The 26,708-nt window shown below is 39.7% G+C and overlaps 1 protein-coding gene across 2 annotated transcripts in view; it reads right to left on the reverse strand.

Moving 5' to 3' along the window:
• The window catches only part of cadpsa (Ca2+-dependent activator protein for secretion a), a 235,265-nt gene that overhangs the window by 72,731 nt on the left and 135,826 nt on the right, over positions 1-26,708 (reverse strand). For both annotated transcript variants that reach the window (XR_012598251.1, XM_074669555.1), the window contains exons 12-18: positions 22,094-22,230; positions 19,111-19,298; positions 12,521-12,622; positions 12,368-12,431; positions 12,101-12,224; positions 6,994-7,062; positions 3,039-3,145 (exon numbers count right to left, since the gene is read on the reverse strand). Coding sequence is in view for 1 of the 2 variants with exons in the window: in XM_074669555.1 (XP_074525656.1) it covers positions 3,039-3,145; positions 6,994-7,062; positions 12,101-12,224; positions 12,368-12,431; positions 12,521-12,622; positions 19,111-19,298; positions 22,094-22,230 (791 nt within the window). In the remaining variant the exon portion in view is untranslated. The remainder of the gene's footprint in view (positions 1-3,038; positions 3,146-6,993; positions 7,063-12,100; positions 12,225-12,367; positions 12,432-12,520; positions 12,623-19,110; positions 19,299-22,093; positions 22,231-26,708) is intronic.

Consider the following 26,708-nt stretch of genomic DNA (forward strand, 5'->3'; position numbering starts at 1 on the left):
TTATAAAACATAAAAATCGGTGTCAGCAGGTCAAGCTTTCTAAAGATCAGCGAACGGAAATTGTGATCGGTGCACCCCTATTGCCTTGCCTTGCCTTAATTCAGCATCTTTAGAAACATGCCATGAAGAAAAGAGAAACTGTGGGGGGTAAAGAGGGAGGTGCCCTTAACTGTATAATGAGAGGAAAGCTGCAGTGTGTGTCAGGGGGTGGATGAGCTGTAACAGGACCATAGATGTGGTAAGTGAATCAAAGTTGTTTGAGACATCCACAAACGTCTCTTAATAATTACAACAGAGATAAACAGTAATAGAAATATTGCAAGTGTGGCTATGTAACAGTCTCTTTCCCATCAAGTAGAGTATCAGTCTGTTGGAAAAAAAAACAGATCAGCCTGTAAAGAAAATGAAAATCTGGAGGGACATCTGGGGAGCATACTTGATCAGCCATCAGGTAATGTTGGACTCTGCTAATGTTAGCATTCACAAACCTCTTTGCTGAAACCACTTCATAGTGATAACACAGTTATGAGTCTGACATCCAAGAATGCTTGCTGCTATGTGAATATGGTACAGACAAACAACATTAACAGTTAACGGTTAAAAAAAAAGACTGAGGAATAAATCTTCAAACCAAGACAAACCTCAAGCTTTGTCTTTTCTTTCATTTCTCAGATTAATCTTGATGCGTTCTTATGCTTCGTGATTTCTGATCATCTCAAATCCTCCAACAAACTTACCTACACATAAAACCGTGTACTTAGTATCAGACATGGCCCACTGTGCAGAGAAGATGCAGTATGATTCAAAGTAGCATGTGGTCAGGAGCGAGAGGTTTTGTATTTACCATTTCAAATATGAACAAACACAAAACACTGAGACCCCCAATAAGAAGGAATACCAAATAACTTGCACAATTTGTCACCTGGAACTCGAGATCTCAGGATCCCCTGTTGGTATTTTGATGGTTTTAAGAACTATACTGAAGAAAAAGGTAAACATATTTAAAGGACAGTCTCAGAAGGAGATTCCTGCTGTCAATAAATATCCTGAACATACACCAAACAAATTGGGAAACAACGTCTGAAAACACTCCCTATGGCTGAGAGAACACTTCGCACTAAATGGAGTTTGGCATATCTACATTGGTTTCCAGCCAGGTAAAAATGTAGCAATAACACAGCCTGAGGCTCTCATTACAGTACACAGGCTGGTGAGGAGGACTTCATGAAGACTTTTTACTGCACTTCCTACATCGTCTCCACATGGTCAACATTTACCAGGGGATTGGTTTGGGCTTTTTGCTTAATTTCACAGAATTGAACAATTTTTGAAAAGCTGTGTTTACTTTTTTGAGGAGTCACAAATTTTCAACGCTGTTCAAGGAGTAAAAACATCTTTGTTTGCAGAATACTGGACTCAAAATCTTCAAAAAAAGTTTGCAGGCGATAAAATGTCCTTTTGATTATGTAAAATCAATCAGTTGGTTATTTTTATAATGAGATTAAATACAGATCAGGGTCTGTGGTTTCATTGGCATCAGCAAAGATCCAAAGGTAGCTTGTAGACTGTCAGGTAAGCATCAATATAACATTACAACTCAGATATAACTCAAGTTTTCCATCTTTTACTTGGAGGATTCAGAATTTATAGTTTTGTCTAACAGCAAATAATGCTTGGTGATTAATAGGGCTGCTCAATTATCGCAATCGCAATCGCAATCGCAATGTCAGCACATGCAATTACGTAATCGCAAAAGAGGATATCGCAATCGCAATCGCAATGTCAGCACATGCAATTCAGATTTTTCTCCATGATAACCAAGCAAATCTGTAGACTCATCATGACACAACCTTTTTTATTATATCGCAAGCACAATCGCAATCGCAATATTTTCCACCTAATCGCAAATCGCACCTTTTCCCCAAATCGTGCAGCTCTAGTGATTAATCATGATTTCCAATACGTTCTCAAAACATATCAAATAAAGCAGCTTCCTTCCTTCTTTTGGAGATATTAAGGAACCAAATGTTGCTACGGTTTTGAGCCACTTCACGGTTTGGGAAATTAGAAGTGCACATGTGAAAAGGCTAGTAGCTACATTATGGTACTGATTATGTCATTGACGGTTGGTTTTACACAAGAATCATACCCATGTGACTGCACTTGTCATCCCATGTCACGTGACTTTTTTTGACAATAATTGCATGTAAAAATGAATAAATAGATAGAGCGCAAGTGGCGCCATATGTTGAAGCAGTGGGTCACTGGCCTCGTCAACTTTGACGGGCTTAAGGTCTTTGCACACTGAGTCAGTTTTTTTCAGATGCGCTTTTTGGATCCTCAATCTGAAAAAAAAACCCTGTCACACTCAGACACCTTGCACACTGTTCCCGATACGTTACTTTTGTATTTGCAAAAATTCACAATACGAGAAAAATGAAATCATCAAACAGTGATCAAGCAATTGATCTTGAGCAGCAGCTTTCAGTATGTTTGAGGCATGTGCTCAGGGGCTCACTCACACACACACACACTTACACACATGTACACAAGTCTTCATCATTTAAACATTGACAAAAATGGAATCATCAAGCAATTGATCCTGAGCAGCAGATGTCAGTATGTGGGGCGTGCACACACACAGGCACACGCACAGGCACACATACACAAGTCTTCATTCATCATCTAAACATCGCCCAAAATGTGAAGAGAAAATATGTCAGAAAATGTGATGTTTTAAGTAGCCTACGGTGTCTTTGAATATTCAAACTACCCAGGAAATGAACTGTGCAGATGCAAAAAAAACCACAAAAAAAATTGAACCTGTCCCGAAAAAATAATGACGGACGGAAGTTTCGGTTTGAGTGTGCAAGCATGATAGACAGAACATGGGATCGAAAGTATTTTTTAACATGCGAAAGTTTCGGACGGAAAACGTGGACCCAGTGTGCAAAGGCCTTTAGAGTAAAGATATGCTGTATTATCAATTGTTGAAACAATCAGTTGTGGGCGTATGTATATGTGTATAACTAACTCACCTCAGCATGGTGCTCCTCATTCTGCTGAAGAACCTCGATCACCAGCTCAGCTAGGCGGATGTTGTCCTCCAGTTTTTTGGCAGGGGTTACTAACCGTCCTACATTCTCTGCAGCACAGAGGTCAAAGGTCAGTGAGGATAGAGTCCAACAGGTATCCAATATACAACATTCATGCACCCATACGTATCAGAAGATCCCTTCTCTGGGGAATTTACATTCTCTGATATGGTGCTTAGATTAAATGTAAACATCATGCATATTACTCTGCGTACAAAACAGAGATTAACTGGATTGAGTCACTCACAAAGTGTGGATAAAGCTGCTGCCTCAAAAGTGATCCTTAGTCCAGTCTATAGCCTCAGCCTAAACCCTGGGACAGTCTCATGGTCAAATTAAAAATAAAAGCAGGAAATATCAACGTTTTATAATTAGAGCTGGGTAACAGATCATTGAGAAAAGACTGAGTATGTTTGTAGAATCAGGGATAGAAGCAGACTCCAAACACTAAAGTGTCTATAAGCATAATTTACAACTTGTGTTGTACCCAGCACTAATTATAGTGTACTTCCAGGAAAGCTACATGTTGTTCAGGCATTTCTGAAATCAACCCCATGAGAGCATTGTTTGGTGGCTGGGAGTAGTAACAGTTTGGTATGCAGTGAGTGGATCATGTTTGTGTCACTGTAACAGAACAGTCATCTAAAAAACACATAGACACCATGAGTGATGTAAACAGCATGTACACTGAACACTCATCATGCAGTGATGTGGTGATCATGATGTACCTTTGATGAGACCAAACTTACACCACAGCTTGTTAGTGCTCAACTGACTGATGTCTGACAGCATTATTCACTGGCTGAAATGAATGTTAAGGTTTCTTGTGGCTAAGGACACAAAAGGTTGAACTTGCAGGATGAGAGTTATGACTAATTTTAGCACCGTACTGACACAGCTTTCTGGCTCAGTGATGATTTGGACAACAACAGCGGTGATGAGTGCTCTCCTGCTGGAAGTTCAGTCATGCTAACAAAGCTAAAAGCCTTCACAGAATGGGTTCTCTGTGCTGGTGCAAGGGAAGATTGTTCAGATATAGTACAGTCTTTCAGGTCCAAGCTATGTTGCCAGAGTTTGGAAGTGTCGTCCCAGAGACAGAGTAGTATTTATTTTATAACAGTTACATATAACATTTATAACAGCCAAACTGTTAACCTTTTGTTTTTTTCTTCATTTTTTTGAAATCTGAGAAAGAGAGCAGGTTGACAGCTTCATTGTGACAGCCTGAATGAGGAGAGCCAGGGTTAGTTTACCTAAGTTCTGACATTCTACAAAATGTAATACACTCTCTGACATTGTGAGGAAAAACTAAACTATACCAACTGGGTTTAATAGCACTAATTATAACTCTTTAACACTTGACCCTTGTATGGCTAAATGCTACTAGCTGGAGGCAAAACAAAGGAAAACTTCAGAGTTATTTGAGTCTTAAAATATGTTCCTTGTTATGTTGCTGAGAGACTGAAGTTCTGATAATGTCTCAAAACTAAGACTCTTCAAATTTGTTTAAACAAAGGAGTTTATCAACAAGCTTGCTAGTGCTATCTACACTTTGTATAAGATAATTATAGTTCTATGGAAAGATGAGTTGTAATTACCCCCTGACCAGAAGTTGAAAGCACTAACAGGAATAATAAATCTTAGTATCTTTCTAGGGTTAGCTCAATCACCATTTATCAGTGTTGACCTTTTTTACAGGTAGAGTCTGCAGGATTTTTCTAAAAAAAATAACATATCAACTTTTACAGCAATAAACCCGCTCAATTGTCTCCTATGGGCCTCTCTGAATCTGTGTCAGTGTCTGTGTCTGCTACAATCCTCTCCTCAGCCTGTATGTTGGTGCTTTGGTTGTAATGGGAAGTTTCTGGCAGAGTAAGTGAGGTTACATCAGCCAGTCACAGCACACCCAGTGACGTGTGTTGTGGAAGAAGCTATCCCAAGCGGCTACGCTATTAGAGGTAGCATGGAGGGGAAAAAAAACACAACTAAAGTGAAACGAAACGCCAAACATTAAAATGTTTTTATGAAACGAGGGTGAAGCTTAGCTTGATGCGAGTTAGCTTTCTGCTAACAAAGGTTGTGTCAAAACAGTGATTAGCGTGTCCTAAAATGCCAAGTCAGGTGCACGGCGTAGAAACATGATGCTACAGGTGGTTGCTGGGCTAGTGAATGTGTTCACATGGTCATGGTTGGAGGCTGAGGGTGTGCGCTGCTGCTGGCCCTGAGCCAAGGAGGAGGAGCCCAATTTGAATGTTGTGTTAACTAACAAGAAACAAAAATTTCTGCAGACCCTACCTTTAACAAAGTAACACTTTTGGTTCTGGAGAGGAAGGGACCTCATCAGTTCATAGAGACTCATGTCATCTTCCACCATCTTGAAATGAACTTGCTACCATGCATTGGCTAATGTGACCAAGGGGCTGCTTTGCCTCCAGTTAAACATCTCTCACCAAAAGACAACATACTGCCAAACATTAAAAGAGTCCAAACTTATAAATACCATTCTGTACTCTACTTGGGAAAGCTACAATACGTTTAAGTATGATAGTGACAAATCAACACTTAGTTTAATTTGAGGGTGTCTACAGTCTATATGACCCCTTAGATAATATTTACTTTCAAATATTTGAAAAAAATGTGCCACATAATATCTTTAATGAGTTCATTAGGAGAAATAATGCCTGGATTGATTTACTTTAAATGCCACCTGCATGCAAACAGTGCCTTCTTCCATGCTCAGATGCTTACACTCTGACACTTTCTGGGGAACTCGTCAACAAAAGTGATTTTCACTGACAACATGAGAATCAGCTCCACAATTGCTCTCTCCATTTGTCAATAATCACTTCTTTCCTGCTGTCCTGTCATGTTTTATAATTTCTCTTATTACTGCAGGAAATTGTCATTCATTGGAAGAGTTTGATCCCCATTTTGAGAATCTGAAGCAGTGAAGAAAACCACAATGTCAGGAGGAGGCGTCATAACGTTCCTGAAAGATGTGCTGGTAGGTCTTTATGCCTGATGCACAGATAACAGGAAGGTTGTGACAGGGTCTATGGTGGTATGGTTTAAGGCAGACTTGGTGCTGGTCTGGTCAGGAATGTGCTAACAGGAAAGGTTAGACATACAGTACAACGTCACCTGGATCCTTCTGATTTTTCTCTTCTAAGTAAGAGTTACAGTTCAACAAAAAAAGAGAGGTTGCAAGGATGGAGAGAAGGCAGACAGAGGTGGGAAAGTGTCAGGAAGAGGGTGAGAAAGAAGAGATTGTTAAATACAGGTAGTATAAGCAGAGGTGATGAGAGACAGGAATCAGAAATCAAGACAAGGTTAGATTGACTCTAAAATATCACACATCGGAGGAGTATTCAGCATTGAATAAAAAAAAACTTAGTTTAATAAGAAGACTGTAAAGGAAGACAGAAAAGGTGCCAGAAAAAACAGTGAGGAAGAGCTAAAATAGAAAAACCTGTTAAAACGGTAATTGTTAAAAACATTTGATGTCAGAGTCATGTTTCTGATGGGTTGTGTCATTTGTCCCTCAAACATAGGTATCTCAGCTAACCTGGGTCCAAGCATGTCCAGAGACTCAATAAACTGCAGGATGCGGGTGTCCTGTTCGAATGTGCAGTGATCTAAAACACTCAACAGGATTTACACACAAGCAAAGTAAAAATGCATTCAAGTCGCAAACAGACAAAGGACAGGTGGATTTTTCAGGACAGAAAACAAGCTGTTTGAGTGGTCAAGAGACAAACTGAGCTCGGGACACATCGAGAACAGATTCCAGACTGACACAGGAAATACAAACAAACAAACAGAAAGCTGTGAGGTCACCAGTTGTGGTGCAAAAGTGATTTGGGAAGGGAGGGTTGCTGGGAAAGAGGAAGGTACTCACGAATGGTTAAATCCATCACTTGAGACGCCAAGCAGAAGACGGGGTGCTCGTACATCTCTCTCTTTTTCCCTACAGAGAAAGAGGGAGGATACCGAGGCATGCGAGAGGCCGGGGTCAGAGGGGACGAGCACCATGTTCACTACAGGGTTGGCAATCGGAGGGTTTGAGGGCAAATGCCTCCATGGCTCTGTTTCATGTATGCAACGTCACACTATAACTGTTATCTCTGGGATGTCAACTGTTTGCGTCTGAATCAGAGCTTTGAAGCCTTTTATTGGTGGACGCCGTGTCAGAAAAGCTGACCTCCCATTCAATCATCCTGACCACAGACAAAGAGGTGAGGTTGAGGCCGCCTGTAGCCCCCTCCCTAACAGCTGTAGGGTGCCTGCCTGTCAGTTACAATTCAAAACTTGTGATCTAAATATCTTTTTTGATGAGTACAGTGTGTGGTTAGATAAATGATTCAAGTTGAAGCTGTTTCTGAACCAGGCTGTATACATGTTAACTTCCGCTGTATACATCACCTTTTTTCATGAGTGTGTATGTGGTCTCATACCTCCAGAGGAAGCCCCTAGAGGACACTTGGGGAACTGCACTTTTTAGAACACATCAGCTTTGTTTATCACAGCAGGAGGTTGCCACTTGATCTAACTGCCTCTTTAAGCGACATCCAGTGTGTCAGCATGTTAAGACTAGAGAGCTGCAACCTCTTAGTCCAAAGACTGATAAAAATATTAACAAACTAGGGCCCTGTGAACATGACAACGTTTCATCTGAAAACGCCAAAACACAGTTAAAAAAATCTGGGTTGACAGAAAAACGCTGTAGTAAGCATGCCAGGCCTGTAGGTGGTACTATAACTGTCTTGTTCAAAAGTGGCTTCTGGTAGATCTCCACTGAAGTAGAACTGAGCCAATCATCTGGTGTATTGGAGAATACTAACTGCGGAAGTGGAGCAACAGATTCACATTTTGTTGAATGACAGAAGATTCAGCAGATTGAGAAGCACAAGCACAACATGGTAGTCCATGACGATTGGAAAAACAGTACTCTTGTACTGCTGTATGTACTTGTGCTAAGCGTGGTGTCAGCGTTTCCACTGAAAACACTGTCTTACTGTTTACACAGCAACGGTAGCGGCATGGTCTCAGAAAAATCCACTCTGGAGGTCGTTTTCAAAAGTTTGCGTTTTAGGTCCGCTAAAACAAGAGACCGAATCCCAACAATACTTTTGCGTTTCATCCTAAAGCCTTTGTCGTGTCTTTGTCGGCCCCTAGGAATAAAGTAGTCGGCTGGTGCAGTTTACTCACATGAAAGCTTTAGAACTATGGGGTTAATCAATAAATAAAATCTGAAAATAGTTATTCAACGGGCCTAACTTTTACCTTACATTACATTATTTATTACTATTACCCAAGATGTAAGATGATGCAGCCAGTAGAAACATTTTTTTGTCATTGTCTGACTGTTAGTTTCAAACTGTCTTCGTTTTTGACTAATCTTATCAGAATATATAGGTGGTAAGGAAAGTTAAAATTGTTCCCAATGAAAACCTAATTTTTGGGCTCCCTGGTTTTTTTCCTGATGGTAACATTTAGAAGGTCCAGTTTAGTTGGATTAACCCACAGAAGATAAGAGTTCTGCTTTAGAAATGAATCCATTAGTTCAAACGCTGCTCAGAGCACTTTCAGGAGCCTTGTGAGGTGAGCCAAAGAAGCTTTCTGATATCTGAATGTTTTTGTCAGACTAGTTGAGTCAGCCAGAACACAAACGAGCCTCTACTTAGAGTTTACACTTGGAGGTGGAAGATGGCTCTGCACACCTCTCTGTAACTCAATGCCACACGAAGTCTGTTGTGGTTTTGGGTTTTTAGGCTGTCTGCTTTGGATTAACCATTCTTTCCGTCAAGCACAGGTAAACTGTGACATATGACTTCATTTTGTTTAAACTAAGAAGCACACCAGAGTAGAAATATTCAGAAATCACAACTGAGAGACTAAGGTTCGTCTTTCTTAGTGTCTGCATGGAGGTGATGGTTTCTTTACACACCTTCAATTTACCCCAACATCAGTTTGGAAAAAAGAGCTGGTCTGCTGTTCAAACTCCTGTGAAGTCTGTCTGGATTACGACTTTTTAATCATGATATTTAAATCCTTTGTTGACAGTCAGACAGAGAAACAATCAACATCACTCCTGCTAAAAGAGCAAAGATGCATTTTTTTCCTGTGTGTCAGTGAAGTTTAGAGTCACAGAAACAGCAGGTTCAGTGAAAGGGAAATTTAAAGGATCATTTATGGCGATATTATTGCCAGATATAGCCACTGTTTCAGAAACCTGCAAAATATCTATGAATCCTGATTAAGAAAAATTAGACCATGCAACATCAAAATCAACAACAGGCAGTCCCATTGTGTATTGTGTATAAACATTTCTGTTTTCAAGCTTGAGCTTTGGAACAGAAAGGCCAATAAACAAGAAAACAGAGGAGTGACATGGAAATCATTCAAGAGCCAGAGAAAGAGAGAGGAGAGGCAGAAGGAAGGGAAGGAAGGAGCATCACTTCAGCTGGAGGAGGAGCTGAGGCGTGGTGGAAGAAGTCAAGAGTCAAGATTTGAATGCATTTTTACTTCCTGGTCATTTGATACGACAACAGGCAGAACTTAATGAAAAAAAACATTTTATATGAAGCTCAGAAAGAAAATTAAACTCAAAATGCCTTACAAATATCTTTGAAGAGATATAGCATTGTTTTCAGACCAAAACCAAAGCAAAATCTTAGCAGTCCTTAAAAACAAAGTCAACGCAAAGTCCCAGGTCTGGACTGGATCTGAGTAGATAAATGTGAATGGATAAAAGTTTAAAAGCTTTTCAATACTGAAAATAACTCATCATCGACCTCATAACTCATCCCAAGTTATGAGGAAAGTTTCATAAGACAGGTCAGTCTTGTGAATTGGACTTCAACCATACGTAGTATAAGGGTTCAAAAACAGCCTGTGTTCAGAGCTCTGCCAATGGGAATGAGGTTTACTTAGACTAGGAGCGCTGAATCAAACAGATGTCTGAGGTCATTTAAATCTAAAATGAAAGACGTGGGGGCTGATTCAATAAAATTCCAGTGTTCTAGCTCAGTTGTTTGAACAGTTGTTTCCCAGAACATGGTTTTAATCCATTAGCTTGTCATTTATTGACTGTGCTTTGTCTTTTTTGTGCTTCCTGTCTATAACTTGGTGTTTTTGCTGCTGCCTGTCTTGGCTGGGTCTCTCTTGAAAAAGAGGTTTTTAATATCAATGGGACTAACCTGGTTAAATAAAGGTTAAATTAAATAAATGAAATAAATTTGCTCCATCAGCTAGCAGGACAGGCTGCAGGAAATGTTTTCATTTCATTAACACTTTGGACAGTGGGACCTTCAGCCTTATATTTTACAGCACAAAGCCAAATGTTCCCTTTCTCTTTCTTTGTTATCTTTGGCGACTAACTCATTGATAACGCCTGTTTTCTTTGTTCTATATTCATGTGACAAAATGTCCATTTTTATTGACAAAATTTTTTTTTCTTAATCTTCTCTCAGTTGCACAGTTACTGCTCGCCATTTGTTGGATGGGGGTTTTCCGTGATAAGACATTCTGCAGCTGCCTCGTTTTCATGGTGTAATTAGTTAACTGGACGATTATTTTCAGTCGTGTATTCGGCTACGGCCAATTGGGCCATTGCATGATAGTACGTTAAGTCTAATGGACACCTTAGTGTAAAGACTGGACGTGCATACAGGTTCAGGTCAGCCTGACACGTCTCCTCATGATGCTGTAAACTAAGACACTGTTTCAAACACATTAAGGAGCATGATCGTTAACATGCTGTGTTTAAACATTATCAATTAAAGGTTATCCTGCTGTCAAACATGTCACATTAAAGGGATTGTTCAGTTTTTTTGAAGTGGGGTTGTTTGAGCTCTATGTGACCACTAAGGACATTAGATACAGTAGAAAGTTGTCTCCTCTCCCTCAGTAAGACACAAACTGTAATCAGTGGTGACGAGGAAATAGGCGCCAACAGGGAGAGACCGTACCAAATTCAAAGGCTATTTTCTCTGCCTACAAGAACTAAAATCAAAAAGTAATACCACAGTTTAAGAGTACGCTACATAAAATAATTTTTAAGTGCATTAAGTCTTCGTATATATTAACATTTATCCAGACCTAACTAACTGGTCATGTATCCTTCCGTGCAGCTCTAGTGCCCTCCTCCTTTCAGCTGTCGGGAATGTAAACAAGCTATGCTTTGTTCAGGCGCTGGTTGTAGCCTCGTGTATGTTTGATCAAGTATCGTAATTCTTTTGTTTGTACTCTAAGGATTGTGAGGCAGCGTAGGAAATTCAAAATGAGTGACTATGACAGCGACGATGAAGTTTAATTCACTTTGGAACCAAAAGGATACCTGTATGAACCGAAGTAGCTACACAGAAGAAGAGCTGCTACAGATGGAGACTGAAAGGAATACAGAGGAAACATCCAGGGACTCTGGACATCAAGGTGCTGAGTGTTACTGCTGCCACGACTGTTTCTACTGTATCTAATGTCCTTAGTGGTCACATAGAGCTCATACAACCCCACTTCAAAAAAACTGAACTATCCCTTTAATATAGTTGTGCTTTTGTCTGAACACACCATAACTTTTCTGACAGCACAATCTTGGAATCTCTAATTGTTTTATGCTCATTAAGTTAAGTGTAAGTTTTATCTGACCCAGTCAGTCCGAAAAAAAAAAGAACACGACTGTAGATTTACACGTAAACAAAGTACTGACCAAATTTATTTCAAAATAAACAGTTAGAGAACAAAGATTTCTAGTCATCTCCTCACTGAAGAATCATTAAAACAGTAATTATTGAGGACTGAGAAACCTGGTAAATTACTTTGACTATGAGCTTTCCAATAAAAATAACATTCTTTTGTCGCTGAGTTTAAAGATACTCTCCAAACCCTTTTCAGAACATCAAGCCCCCCTTGTTGTAATAGCAGTCATATCAGGACAGAGTAATGATGTGTGGTAAACTTCAAATTATATAATAACTAAAAAACAACAGTTATTGAAGTGAACCTACCCTCCAGTTTGGCATACTCTGACAGGCGCTGGTAGTTGACCAGAGCTGCCTGCTCCAGGCATCTCCGGATGACGGACTTCACTTCATCTTGTGGAACCGGAGTGACGATATCGTTCATCAGAACCTGAAATAAAAGAACCCCACTCTCATTTAGTGTCCATCTGATGATTTTACTTCACACTGTCTGCATGGTGCTCCTCAAGCTACTATAGTCACTGAATCATAAACAGCCTTGTATCCATCAGTACAGCACTTCAGAGGTCTTACCCTTTCAAGCAGGGACAGAGTTGCTTTCAGAGCTCCCTCTGGTCGTCCGAATGGGAAGCAGTACCTGTAAAAGAAACATTTAAACATTTTCATTTCAACCTTTAACACTCTGCTTTAGGAAGTTTGGTAAACTGATGTCTTTCATGACCCTACCTGAAGTGTGTAATCTGGTTTTCCAGAAGAACCCGTAGCCTCTCCTTAATCTCATCAAAGCGCTCCTTCTCTTCCACCGTGACTGTGCCGATACCATCGGGCCTAAAAGACAATTGACACACGCAGTGAATTAAAGGAGGCAGTATCCACGATCACTTCTGTTCAGCTACTTTTGGTTAAACTGAAACACTTCTGCTGTCGGTGGTCACAACATAGTTTTGGGTGGGTTTTTATTGGTGATAATTACTCCATCCCAAGCCCCTGGCTGAAGCCTGTCTGTATATGAGCAAGGAGCTGGTGAAACTCATGAACCGGTTTCCAGATTAGGCACCAGATCCAACCCAGCTCTGGAACCAAATTGATGGAAAAAAATGTGAAAGCTCCAGAGAACCCCAATAATGAAATGGGTGAACACACAAAGTATGTCATTGTGTCACGAGTGTCCCCAGCTTCTCATAGGTCCCAAAAGTGCTCCACCATGATTTTCTGCTCCAAACAGGAAGCAGAAACCCGTCAGCTGTGGGTTGTGCTTTGCATTTTGCCACTGAGTGAAATTCATGTGAAGTTAAAGGAATGGATATAAAACATCAATCCATTGCTCCCTGCCTTATTTATGTACAACACATGGGAAACTGTTCTGAAATCCTCTCTGCCACCGTTTTCCTCATCAGGCTAATGTTGACAAAAGTTTGTCTCTTCTCAGGATACACAACTTCTGAAGCCTCCAGCATCTTTTCATGAACCCCCCTTATAGAACAGTTTTGATGCTAGCGTTAGCAATTAGGTAGCTACCTTTTATTGCTGCATCCCTGGCCTCTTGGCTCAAAATAAAAACAGATCACTGCTTCCTCAGACACACCAGCAATTCATATACCCTCTCTATTCCCAGCTGTCTTTGATTTTTTTGCCATGCTGGGTCTCATAGTGGCCCTGAATGATATATTCCTTGACACACATAAGCACCAAGTTTATCTACTCTATGTACTTTTGTCTGTTCACAGTATAACTCAAAAAGTTATGAATGGATCTTGATGAAATTTTCAGGAAATGTTCAAAATGTGATAAGAAAGAAGTGATTACATTTTGGAGGGGATCTAGATCACCGTCTGGATCCAGGTTTTTTTTAAAGGATTCTTTATCATTGTGAGATAGGGCCATTTTCACCATATGTGTATATAACTGTACGATAGATGGTCGGATTGCTTTGCAAAACAACACAAGACAAGGTCACCATAATTTCTGACGGATGTAAAAGTATGATCCAGATCCTGCCAATATTCTGGATACTATGATGTAGAATATGAAATATTTTCGGGTCATCATAATTTTCAACACTGTCAGGTAACAAATTATCGCACAAACCTGCAATTAACACCAAATTGTAGCAGACAGTCTGCTGAAAAGAAGTATAACATTAAAGTTGAACTGAAGTGTTGCGTTAGAATCACAATATGCATGTTGGAGGTCTTTGCTCTCTGAGTGTTTTTCTAGTTTCTATATGTTTTCTGTTCCAAATATCATTTTTGGATGTTGCTTTGGCTCTGGTGCTGGCGGCAGGTTTGACTCCCTATCCTTTTGCCAATTAGTGCATGTCATCCCCCTCCCCATCTCTCCCCACATTTAAACTGTCTTTTCCATTAATGAAAGCAGGAAACCAGCCAGCCCACCCCCCACCCCCCAAATGTAACAATATTGTTGGCTGACTTAAGCTAATTCATCTGACCTGTACATGTATTCAATTAGATGCATTTAATTACAGTTTCCTAAAGGAGTGTGTTGTGTTTCATAATGATTTTGTATCCCTGTTGGTATTTATATACAAATTAAGTGATTACAGCTGTGGGAGCAGGTACGTGTGTGAGTGTGTGTGTGTTGGCTGTGTGTGTTTATTGTTTGTGACATGCTGAAGTCTGGGTGGAGTGTGAGCAGAGTGCATGTGACAGAAGAGGCGCTGGACTGGTGGCCATGACAGCACGATGAGGAGCAGGGGACATGACACTCGCCCCCCCACAACCCTTTGACATGTCATTTCAGCAGACACTGAGAAACTCTCCCCCTGTGTGTGTGTGCGCGCGCGCGTGTGTGTGTGTGTGTGTGATGGGAGGGGTTATCATTGCAGCTCTGCTCTGTGAGTACGGTGTTACAATCTGAGATGGACCAATTTGTTTAGCATCAGGGATCATCTCGTCCCGGCTGGCCTCACCTCTCATGAACATTTGAACAGACACTGTCAGTGTGTCGCTGCCACCTGTAGGCGTCTGCTGCTGGAGCGCACAGCAGAGGAGGAAACCTTAGCAAAACTAGATAATCCATAAGAACGCTGAAAGAAATATTTCTTCAAAAATGAAGCTTTAATACACGACAACTCCACATTTAGAGAGATGTTATAACAGACTCAGAATTAAGACTTATGATGAAAAAAATTTTAAAAACTGCTTTGGGTAAACCCTGACATGTAGGAAGTTAACAGGGCTGGGACAATATGCTATTCTCGCGATTCGATTTTATTACGATTTTTGGAGTGTCGATTTGATTTAACTTGCCATTCTTTGATATTTAAGACTTTGGGGATTTTTTGTTTTCTTTTTTAATACCAAACCATGTGAAAAAGTAAAATGATGATGATAATGTCTACAGACTAAATCAGGAGCCATATTTTCCCATAAAATGCACATCACATGAGTCAGAGAGAAATATTTCACCCCCTGCTGGAGAAAAGTGGTAACTTTTTTCCAATCCAGTTTATAAACAAAGGCTGAAATGAAGAATTTTAATTTGAAAAAAATATATAAGATTTTTTAGACAAAGACTCCCGATTTTGATATTGTCAAACAGAAAATCCCAATCTTTCAATTTTGCCCCCCAAGAAGTTATCATTTAGCACAAGATTTCTCATTAAAGAATTTCCTGCACTTAGTGTTTCCATATGTCCTGAACTGGAAATGACTAAATAAAAGAGCATTCACTGATTATTAAAGATCATAAAGCACTGTATAGATGTTTCATCTTATTGTGCAAAGAAACATCCTCTACTTTTGCAGAAATTTGACACTGCTCTAACCTGTGGTTTCATCTCCTGCATGGTTTCTGCTGATTTGTAAATGAATTTTATCAAGACATTAAACACAACCTAAAAATATAACTGTTTTTTTTATTTTATTTTATTGTATTTACTTTTGTTTTGTACTCATGAACTTTCGTTTATGTACACTGGGTGAGAATTGCTTCAGCCAAGCATAACACATTGATTGACGGGTTAGAGCAGCTCCAAATGCACTCATATGAGATAAGACGTCTGTGCTGCGCTTCAAGATCCACAATAAGATGGATAAAAAACAATGAATGTTTATCTATTTTGTGTTGTTTGAGTTCCTGAGTTGGGTCAATATGTCGCTGAGTTTCTTTATCAGGGTTTTTCTCTATCTGGCTGAAACATAAGTTTTGGGTTCAGGTTAAATTAGTGGGCTGTTGCTTGGTACCTATGTTTATTTTTTGCTACTTTTGTTTTTATAAAACACTTTGTAAACACACGTTTTTGAAGATATTATATAAATACATTATAATAAATGAATTGGTATATAATGGCAAAGCCTAAAGCAAAGAATGCTGAATAAACAAACTAAAAAATACAGAATGTTATTAGTTTATACAGTCATTTTTAAATTCAAGGTTATGGTGTTCTTTAAAAGTGCAATATAACTTTTCATTACCTTTAGTGTTTTAAGCAAAGTTAATGACACATTTTTTGTCTTCAATACATTTTTTTAATTGCATGATAATTCTTGCAACATTTTACAAAATGTTAGCTAATTTATTTTAGTTTAAGAGAGAGAAAATAATTTTAAATTTATTTCCTTTAAGATTGTTTGCTCTTGTTCCAAGGTTACCTACAAAGAAACAACGATAAAAACAAACTTAAAACTTGAGTTGAAGGAACAATATGCAACAAAGGAGGAAAATAAATTATATAATGGGTAAAAATATGTACAACGGATGACAGAAGCTTCTTGCCCGAATATTTTTCTTTTCTTTCTTTCGTTTTTTTTAAAAGCTGCTTCTTAGAAGATTTCAGATTTAAAATGACCAAATTACAATCATCATATTTATTAGTTTTTTTATGAGGCTGTGGGAAGAAGAGAAAACACAATAAATACTGAAAATGATGAACTCCTAAACCTCATGAGAGCTGACTATTGTTCTTTGAGTGAAATTTAAAATAAAAATAAACAAAACTATGCAAGCCTTGGATGAAGTGACTTCGGGTGTATTATCCTGAACATAAATCCAGGGTAAAAAGGACACAGTGACAGAAAATGAAAGGGGAAAATTTCACACTCATTATGTCCTGCAGGGCTCTGGCTTTTTTATCTTCCAGCAGCGTGTTATTTCTTGGCAGCTTCCTCATGTTTGCCTGACCTCCTGACCTCACAGCTTTGATGACGACAAACAAGCAAATGAGCCATCAGTGCCAGACAGACGCCGCCACGGCCACGTGTGCACATCCTCTTTAACATGCAGCAGACGACACTTAAGGTGCATGACTGCTGATGAGGGGGCATGTTTTTAATTTTGTCTGTCCATTTTTTCAATATGAAACCTGTATATTATCTAACATGTTCATATTTACCATGCCTCATCCTTCAATCCTCACATAAAGAGTGGATTCTTGGAACGCACTCATTTTTTTATCACTCTCTCAACATTATTAGTAGATCTTTGTTTTCACCATTTTAAAGACTGTTCAATAATTTCACATACTTTCAAAAAAATTCATGAGCTATTTTGGTGAACAACCTTTAACAGTTGAAAAATGCTCAAAAATTAAGCATAGGTCAAACTGGACTCTAAGAATATTTGAACTCAGATTTTCCGACATTTTTTTTTCATCTTTTATGCCACAAATTTTCATCAAAAACATTAAAAATACTTCATTGATAATGGAAAATTTGCTTAAATAAGCATTTTTTTTTACATCGATCTTTAGAAAAAATCTAGATCATCTTGGAATCAGTTATTCTCACAATCACATCGTTCAGTTAAAAGCCAATCATACTTTAATCATACGGAAAATCTGCGAAAAATATATTTAGAATCACTGTTTCAACCACAAATTCTGCTTTTCAAATATTGTGCACTTTTAGATTTTCTTTGATCCAGTTTATCTGAAATGCTCTTTAAATTAAGATTTAAGTGAAAGATTTTACTTCATCATCACTCAAAGGTTCACATCAAACTTATTTTGTAACTGATTCTTTTTAATATTTATGGTGAAATAAAGATCAGCTGACTGATGTTTGTTTGTCTAAAGCCTCTTCTCAACAAAAAGTCGATCTAAACGGAGTCGACATTTATCTGGACAGAAGTCAAATCCTGACACTTTCACCGGCGATTGGGCAACCGGGTCCAACTTGGTGCACCAACACCTCCAGGCCAGCAGGCTATTAGGAGGCCGGTGTGGGGGAGGGGTGTTTATCTGCATGTGTGTGTGTGTGTGTGTGTTTGTTTGGGAGAGGGGGGGGGGGGGGGTCTGCATGAGGTGTGTGCACTGGGGCACACGCAGCAGCGTTGGGAGCGGAGACATTCAGCCGTCACACATGACAACCTGTCAACCTGTCATCCCTCGACCTCCAGGCAAGGCTGGACCGGCAGAACAGGACTCTGTTAGTCCTGTATATCTACACACACACTGACGATAGTGTGTTTTACTTAAGGGTTTAATGACTGTGATTAACTACATAAGGATGTGAATGAAAATGTATGTGTTTATAATTTTGTTATTTATAATTAACCACGTTGAGTCCAGTCCTCTGGCAGCAGGAAATAAGTCTCAGCTCTGACAGACGGCCCCCCCTGACCTCTGCCCTCAGCGCTGGACTGGCCCTCGTCTATCTTTGTTACTCTTCATCTGCAGACAGCTGATGTTGATGTTGACAAATTTGATGTCAGACAGACATCACAGCAGATTAGACGAGAGGTAAATACTGCAACTTAGATTACAGGGTACAGACTGGGATGACAGCCGTGTGACTCCTGCGTCACTCACAGAGATGCTGCAGAAATGTAAACCATTTGAGATAAAGTTTAAAAAGAATATTTATTCTTCAGACATAGAAAACACCTGGTTGGGTTTGTGTTTGTGGATCTTTCTTTGCATCAAAGAAGCAACACAGATCATAGCACTCTTTTGATTAAATCAAAGGTGACCTACCTTCTACTTCCAGAGAAAAGTGGAGACCTGGGGTCAATTTTCTTCATGAATTCAATGATTTTGAGTTCTTTTCTAGAAGTTTGGGCAGGGAGATCAGGGGCGGAGGGGTAGAGAGCTTTTTCAAGTTCAGCCTCATTTACAGGCCAGTTTAACAACTCAGACACACGCTGGCTAAGTGCACATGTGAGGGTTAAGGTTTAGAGGAAGGGATGATTTGTGAAAGTAAACAAGGTAAAGAGGTGACACAAGAGACAAAAGACAAAAGAATGAGGCAAAGTAAGCATGCAAACATCATGCAAAGTGAAAATAATCAACATGCAGAGCAACTGAAAAGGATGGACACAAACTGAGAAAGAAACGGAGTACAGTGGCTGATCTGTACCTGTTTCCGTGGACGTGGGAGGCACAGAAGGCGAAGCTGTAGTGCAGCAGGGTGGGGTCGATCATGGCTCCGTTCTCGGCCCTCTCCAGCAGATCACTCAGGTAGCATAAGTGTCGGTGGCAGCCTCGAACGCCGTACCGGGCGCAGTACTCGTCCATGACAAACACCTGACCGGGACTGAACCAGCCCTGTGGGAAACAAACACACAAAATGAAGCTGCTCCATTTTAACACAGCACATATGTCAACACTCTCACACTTCCCAAAACACGACTGCCACTTTGGAAGCTCATTTTTTCAGTTTCCTTTGTATGATTGTTTTATTCCTGTTTTATTATGGTAACCATCATCCACTTCCCGTCTTCATGCGTCATCCACCTGTTTGTTTTTCTGTCTCTGATTGCCTGAAACTTCCTTTCTCCTCTGTAGAGTTAAGTCCAGTGCCCTTCTGTCTTTGGCCATGTCCACACTTTCCCGGGTATTTGGGAAGCCGCAAATATTTTTATACGCTTAGGCGTCACTGAAAATAATGTTTTCTGAAAACTCTAGCCAAAATGAAGATTTAGGAAAACTCCAGCTTTATGGTTTCGTGTATACACCAGGAAAATAGTTTTTGGTTCTCAAATGTCACAGCTGAATGATGATGGTTCATCTTCATTGGATGTTTCATGTCTGAAAAACACTGCCAAATATGGGTTTCGCATGCTTTGAGCTGCACTTACCAGCAGATTTGCTTGGTGTGTGGACAAAAGTATTTTTTTAAATGAATATGGGGGATAGTCCTTTTTTTGAAAGTACCTGGCTATGTGTGTACAAGGTCTTTGTCTCTTCAGTCTTCCAGCCACTCATTTATTCCTGGTGTGCACTTATTGGTTTGTAATCCAGTTTGTTAGTTGTTGATTTGCCTGGGTAAAGACGAACTTGTAAAATTTGGTACCTGACGTGGTCTCCGCTAACGTTACGAGAAGTTTAATTTACATTTTTTATTAGTTTTCAATCTGACTATTTGAAAAGTTATTTATTAATATCAGTGAGGTATCTCACTCATTAAAACAAGTCAGGTGTGATAGTTTAAGACACCTTGTCATTTATCTTAATTAAACCTTAATTAAACTGTCAGTAAAGAGCCAGATTTCCACATTAAAATACATCATTTACTGGCATCTAAATGCTATTTTTTTGTCAACTAAAGTCCCTGTCCTAAACCAAATACCAAACAATCTGTTTTTGTTTTTTATATCCAATAAAGCGGTCATGTGACTTTGGTCAACTGCAGATGGGATCAACCGTTAAAAATAAACCAGATATTTCCTCAGTCCCCAAACCTCTTTGCAGGTAGACTGAACTCTGCTCTATCATTGATGGTACAAAATAAAAGCAAAAAGGACCAGAGCTGAACTAGATTCAATTTATGAGAGCCCTCACATAGAGATGATAAATAAAAGGGGTTTATCCTGACAAACAACTTTCAAGATGCCGTGAGGAGGTTCTGCTTTAATTGGACTGCCTCGCCACCTTCTGGCCCGGAGTCTCACAAGCACTGTCATAAAGATGTGACTTTAAACCAGGTATGTGTTTGTTTTAGAACAAATTTTCTTTGTTCAAGACAACTTTTTGCCAGATACAACACACCGAGGTAAGGTATTTATCAGTGCAGTTATATAGCATTGTATTTGAAGCGTGACAAGAAGTAAACATAAGTCTGTACCGTACTCTAGTAGCCGGCTATGTAGCACTACCAGCCCAGTGCTCTGATGTATCCGTAGGCTAACAACAAGGAAACTGTCATTTCATACAGTAGTTTAGTAGCTGTCCATACCTAGCAGTACTGACAGCCCAGAGCTGTGAGACATGTCTGTAACGTGTAATGTGAGTGAATCCTCCTGCCAGTGCTCATCTACCAATCAGAGCTAACATAACTTCACTCTTCATTTTATTGATAGACTCTCAAGTTTGAACAGACCACTGCAGAATAACTGCTGACTGTGGGTTGGAATCAACATTATCACAAACAGTTTAGCTCCTGTGTTAGCCTTTAGCTTGGGCTGTGACTCTCCCGTTTAGCTTTTCTTCAGTCCTTTTTCTGTCTGACAGTCAGGCTCCTGTGGATCCTGCAGGCACCATCACTACAAAATTAATCCAAGAAACCATTTTCAGCAGAGAAAAACACAGATCTCTCTTCTCACTTCCAGACTTCATCAGCCGGCGTGGTGTTGTCATAGAGACGTGCCATAAATTTCTTTGGTCCTGCTCAACCCGATCGAGAAGCTATAAAGTATAAATTACTAAGTATTTCAAAATAACCTGGCGCTGATAATCTCATTTTAAAGTGTGGATTATGATGGGGCATATAACTAGAAGAGACTTTTTTCAAGATCACTTTGAAACTCCTCACACCCCTTTTAAATAAAATATTAACATCTCAATGATCATTTACTCACAGTCCATGAATCTTGGCTGAAATGCGATACTTTCTTCTTCTTGGAAGAAATACGTGCATAACTGCTCTCGCATATTCTTACACAAAAATGTAAGCAACTAACTAAACTGAGGTCTGAAGCCGACTCAGTGCTGTTGCCTGCTTTAATTAAAGCTCATTAAAACAAACTGATGGTGTAGACTCCAAAAAGAGAGAACCCCAAATTTACTGCACGCAGCCATAATTTCCTCCGGCCTGCCCTTCTCCAGGAGTTCACCAGAAGAATTAACGCCTTGATAAGCATCATTAAATGTTTAATTAGAAATATTTTCAGCATGCATGAACAGTGTCCAGAGTAAACCCAGACCTCTGGACCTCTGCTCTTCAGCTTCCTTTAAATTAAGGGCTTCTGAAATCCTACAACTGCTGTGAAATCCATCTCTGACACACAACAGCTCTGTGGTGTTTGTCCAGCAGAGTCGAATGTCGTCTTTACAGCAGATTTTTATTAAAAATGTTTGACTCCATTGTCACACAGAGTCTGTTTGATAAAACCGTTGCTCACCAGGCAAGAGTAGGAGTCATTGAGTCTGTGGTCCAGAGTGAGGCGCTGCACCAGCTCAAAGAGTGAACCGTGGTCAAAGTTACAGGGGTTGGCAGAAATAAATTCATCCATGCCGTGCTTCTGGGCTCGATCCGCATCTGTAGAGATTCAGGAACAAAGAGAGAAAAAGAAGGAAGAGGTCACAACACAGCAGAAACATAATTTGATGTTACGTTCATGATTTAAGAAAGCAGTCTGAATATGAAGTGCCAGTCATAAAGCAATGCTGTACACACTTTTATTTCAATTCTAAAACAAAAAAAGTGGAATTATTCTCATTTAAATCAACAAAGTCAGTAGTTTGTGTCCAGCATTGACTTCATCAGCAGCAGTCCATGAGGGGGCGCCTGTGGTGACTGAGTAGGTGGGGAAAGTCGGAAAAGTTTTCAGGAGGTGAACTCTAAAGGTACGTTCTGAGGTCAGGGATTTTATTCATGTGGTGTTCATACATACTTCTAAATTATTTCTTTTGAAAGCAAAGCAGGGGCGTCCAATCACCACCTGCTGGTCATACAGGGCATAGCATCATTTAGCTTGGCATGAGCTTCATGGCTAAGGCTACAGTCATCTTTGCACTCTCCTCTTAATTCTGCCTGTCTCTGTCTCCAGCTGTTCCTACTGGGGGTGCACCGATCACAATTTTCTGGCCGATCACTGATCTTTAAAAAGCCTGACCTGCTGATACCCATTTTTATTTTTTTATAACTGACAGCATATACCTTCAATGTTCCAATCTTATTCAGTTGAAAATCATTGTACCATACTTGTGAAACAATAAAATCTCTATGTTTTAGCTATAACAACCAATAAAGTAACTGACATGAAATTTCCCCTCTGGGATCAATAAAGTATTCTGAGTCTGATCCTGATTCTAAAGTGTCCTGAGTTTTAGGTCTGAGAGCAAAAAGCAACAATTGCTGGCTGTCAGACCTTCCAAGAGGTATAAAAGATCAGTTTCACATGTAAGGATGGGCTGATCACCCATCACTGATCACCAATCTCCCAAAATTAAGGAAATTGGCACCGATCGATCGATCATCTAGTTCCTACCCAATAAAATACAATATCAAGAAAACACTCCATTAAAAAATATCAAGGTCGGCACATCTTTCAATAGAGAAAAGTCATAATTGAGAAATTTAAGCTGTGCCAAAAAAAAATCGCAAAATCATAAAGAAACGTCTTAGAAATAAATAAATAAACTTAATTTCCCTTTATTTAAAAAGCTTTGTTTTGTTTTGTTTTGGGGAGATTGCTAAGAGGAAGCCGTACAGCCTGATTCATAAATTACAGTATTATGTTATCTCAATAACTGCAAACTTCTCACAGACTGAGTCAAACTTTGATCCCTGACAGAAGGATCAGAGTGGACACGTGTCCTCCCGTCAGTCAGGACAAACCTGGCACATACGTGAGTGAAGGTTTCACTAAACCACACAGCAATCAAGAACTTTGTCACCCAGCGTCCTTCCTCCCACCCAGCAGAGGCACCCCAGCTGTCAATCAGTGAACAAAACATAAAGCATGACGCTGGGAGCTGATTGTGTCCCCTCAACAAGTCCCCCCCACCCCATTTCCTCCCCCCTAAAAATTCTAAAAAGGTGACATTGCGGTGCCCCTTTGGTCTGTAGCTGGTGGCCTGTCAGGTCTGTTTGATGTGAGTGAGCCGGAGCGGAGGCGGGAGGGCTGGACAGTAACATGCAGTGACACTAGTCACCCCCGTCCGTCTGGGCAGGGGAAGGATGGCCCTGACAATGATTGATGGCTGCTACTCATTTATAGATCCAGAGGAGAGGGTCCAGGAGGCAGCGGACTCACTGCTGGTCAAAGGTTTGATGGCCAAAAGCATTTGGGGGCTATTCTGCATGGGGCTCCGTTTTTTTTATAGACTGACCATGAGACACGTCCAGAATGTTCTGGAACTACGACTGTGAAGACCAACACCCAACCTCTCCAACAAACATCTCTGTAAACCTTAAAATGGGGATGAAATAGGATTGTCATTAACTGTTTTAAACAGTGAGAGTACAGAGACGGTGCAAGATTTTTGCGAGAGTTGATATTTTCCTGGCTTTAAAACTGAAGCTAACTTAGTGGAACTTAAAACTATTGATCTGATCAGAAGTGAACTGCATGTAGATGAGATATTTTATCGAGACATTTCTTGGGCTGTATTTTAACACTTTATTGCCAAGTATATCATATTTGATACATGAGTTTGAAAGACGTCTATCTCATCAACATGACAAACAATTTCCGTAAAAATGTTTAAAAAAATGTTTTTTACCCCCTTGAGGATGATCATTCCACTACAGGCAGCTGAAGTTATACTTTGGCCCTTTTCAAAATGGCTGCTCTCATGAAACACACTTATTTTTTATGAAAATCATTATTTATTTTCAAGAAGCTGTGGTAGGACTAACATCTAAATTGTGACTGTTTTTTCTAAATAGGAATTTTCTGCCTTGAAAGAAATCATACTTACGGAAAATTTCAGTGAGAAGTTTCCAAAACTGCCAGATTTATCAAATGTGATACAAAAAATACATCACAAACAAAATTATACAGCATTATTTTATGGAGGTTTTGTTAAAAGGGTTAACAAACATCTCAGTTCTGAAAAAAAAAAAGAATTGTCTGATGTTTTTTTTTTGACGGGTCAGGCTTTACAGGGTTTCATTTTAAGATCTTTAATGCTAGAAGGATTTTAAAAGTAAGAGTTGTGATTGAAGCGTAAGGAGGAAGCAACTAATTACATTTTCTCAAGTTACTGTATCTAAGCAGCTCTTTTTATACAATTTTAGTTAAAAAACAAAACAAATTATATATATAATGTCTGTCTTTTGTATTGTACCAGATTTAAAGGATCCAAGCTGTGCATCAGCTGTGTGACTGCAGCTTATTGGCTGTCATGTCTGGTATAATGCTCAGCAGGTGAACTAACGTCAAAGAGGAGAATAACACACTGCTTATGCTGAAATCTCTACAAATACTTTTAGGTTGGCATTTTAGGTCAATAACTGCTCAGAGAAACCTAGATTTGATAAAGCTGACACCTCTTTCCAACCACAGTCAGATCCACTGTGAGCTACAACCTGATTCTGATCAGGACAAGTCTCCCATGTCACCTTCCTTACACTTTCTACTGAACTCTTTGCTCAGTAGGTTGTGACTTGATGTAGGGAGCATCTACAAAGTGCAAAATAAAAACAAAGTGGAAATTAAAGTATTTAGGAACAGGAAATATGTGTTGTTCAGACATTAAAACTCTCCTGTTTGTTAGACATCGACTAGGAAGAGATGTTCTGGCATTATTTGGAGCTCATATGTTACTAATATCGTTTCAGTTCTCCCCACTCCACACCCCTTTAAAAATGAGAACTCAGGACTTTGAGGAGGTTATAAAGAAACTCTTTTCTTTTACTTGAGAAGATTTACTTATTTCTACATCCCTGAAAGGAAACCACTTTCTTTGTAGTAAGCTGCAGCTGATGGATTTATGCATTTAAACAAATGATTACAAAGTTTAAACTCAAATTTGGAAAACTCATTCTGTACAGCAGACACTTATTCAGATATCTATACTACTTTGATGCTACAAGGCAAACGGTAACTGAAACTCTATGCTGTAACTGGTGTGCTTGTATTTTGAAATATGTGAAGCACTTTGAAGTCAGTTGTTACCAAAATGTGCTATATAAATAAACTGGCCTTGCCTTGACTACATGCTGCAAGTTTTGAAGAGATATACCTGGCACTCCTTCATGATCAGGGTGAGGGGTCCCCATGGGGGTAAAGAACCCTGAACCGCCACATGTAACACCAACCAGGTACAGATTGTAGATTCTGATGCTAAGGCTAACAAGCTGTCTGGTCCTACTCTGAGTCACCATTGTCACTCAACAAAGATGAACATTAATAATAAAACAACAGGATCAGATTGTTCAGACACTGGATGAATGGTACCACTCAACAGCCTGAAGAGTTAAAGGTCCCATATTATGCAAAAATCACTTTTTGAGTCTTTTAGTGAAATTTGTGGGTCTTGGCTTTCCTCCCATCCCTCAAAAAGTGATATTTCATAACAAAACCTGTAGTTAGTAGTGCTTGTGGATGTAAAATTTGGACCTAAAACGAGCTGTTTGGATTTTGGGGATTTGCTGACGTCAGCAATTCCCTTTTTTGACCAATCAGGAGCAAGTCTGACCTGGTTGGTCCACCAGAGCAGACACCCCTGAACCACCTCCCCGCCCACTCCCCTCCCTGCTACTGCTCCAGCAGCCATCAGTGCCATCACTGCTTCGTTTTTGGCTGTAAACAGCCACATAGTTCCATGCACAAGCTTCCCATCTCAGAAGAAGATAAGACTAAGTGTCTAGAGTTCATTAATCAAGGAAATGTGCCAGCTACACTCAGTAAAACTGTGCATGTGTGTGCTAGTCACTTCACGGCCGACTGCTTTTCCAACTTTGGACAGTACAACAGATGGCTAGCGAATAGACTGGTCCTGAATCCAGGCACATTACCAACCATCCACCAACAAACCTGGGACCCTGGAAATGTGAGTATTTTAAAT

This window comes from Halichoeres trimaculatus, unplaced genomic scaffold (genome assembly GCF_033239565.1).
Source record: "Halichoeres trimaculatus isolate MK-OKI-2021-1 unplaced genomic scaffold, fHalTri1.1 fHalTri1_scaffold_1, whole genome shotgun sequence".
In the NCBI taxonomy this organism is placed as follows: domain Eukaryota; kingdom Metazoa; phylum Chordata; class Actinopteri; order Labriformes; family Labridae; genus Halichoeres; species Halichoeres trimaculatus.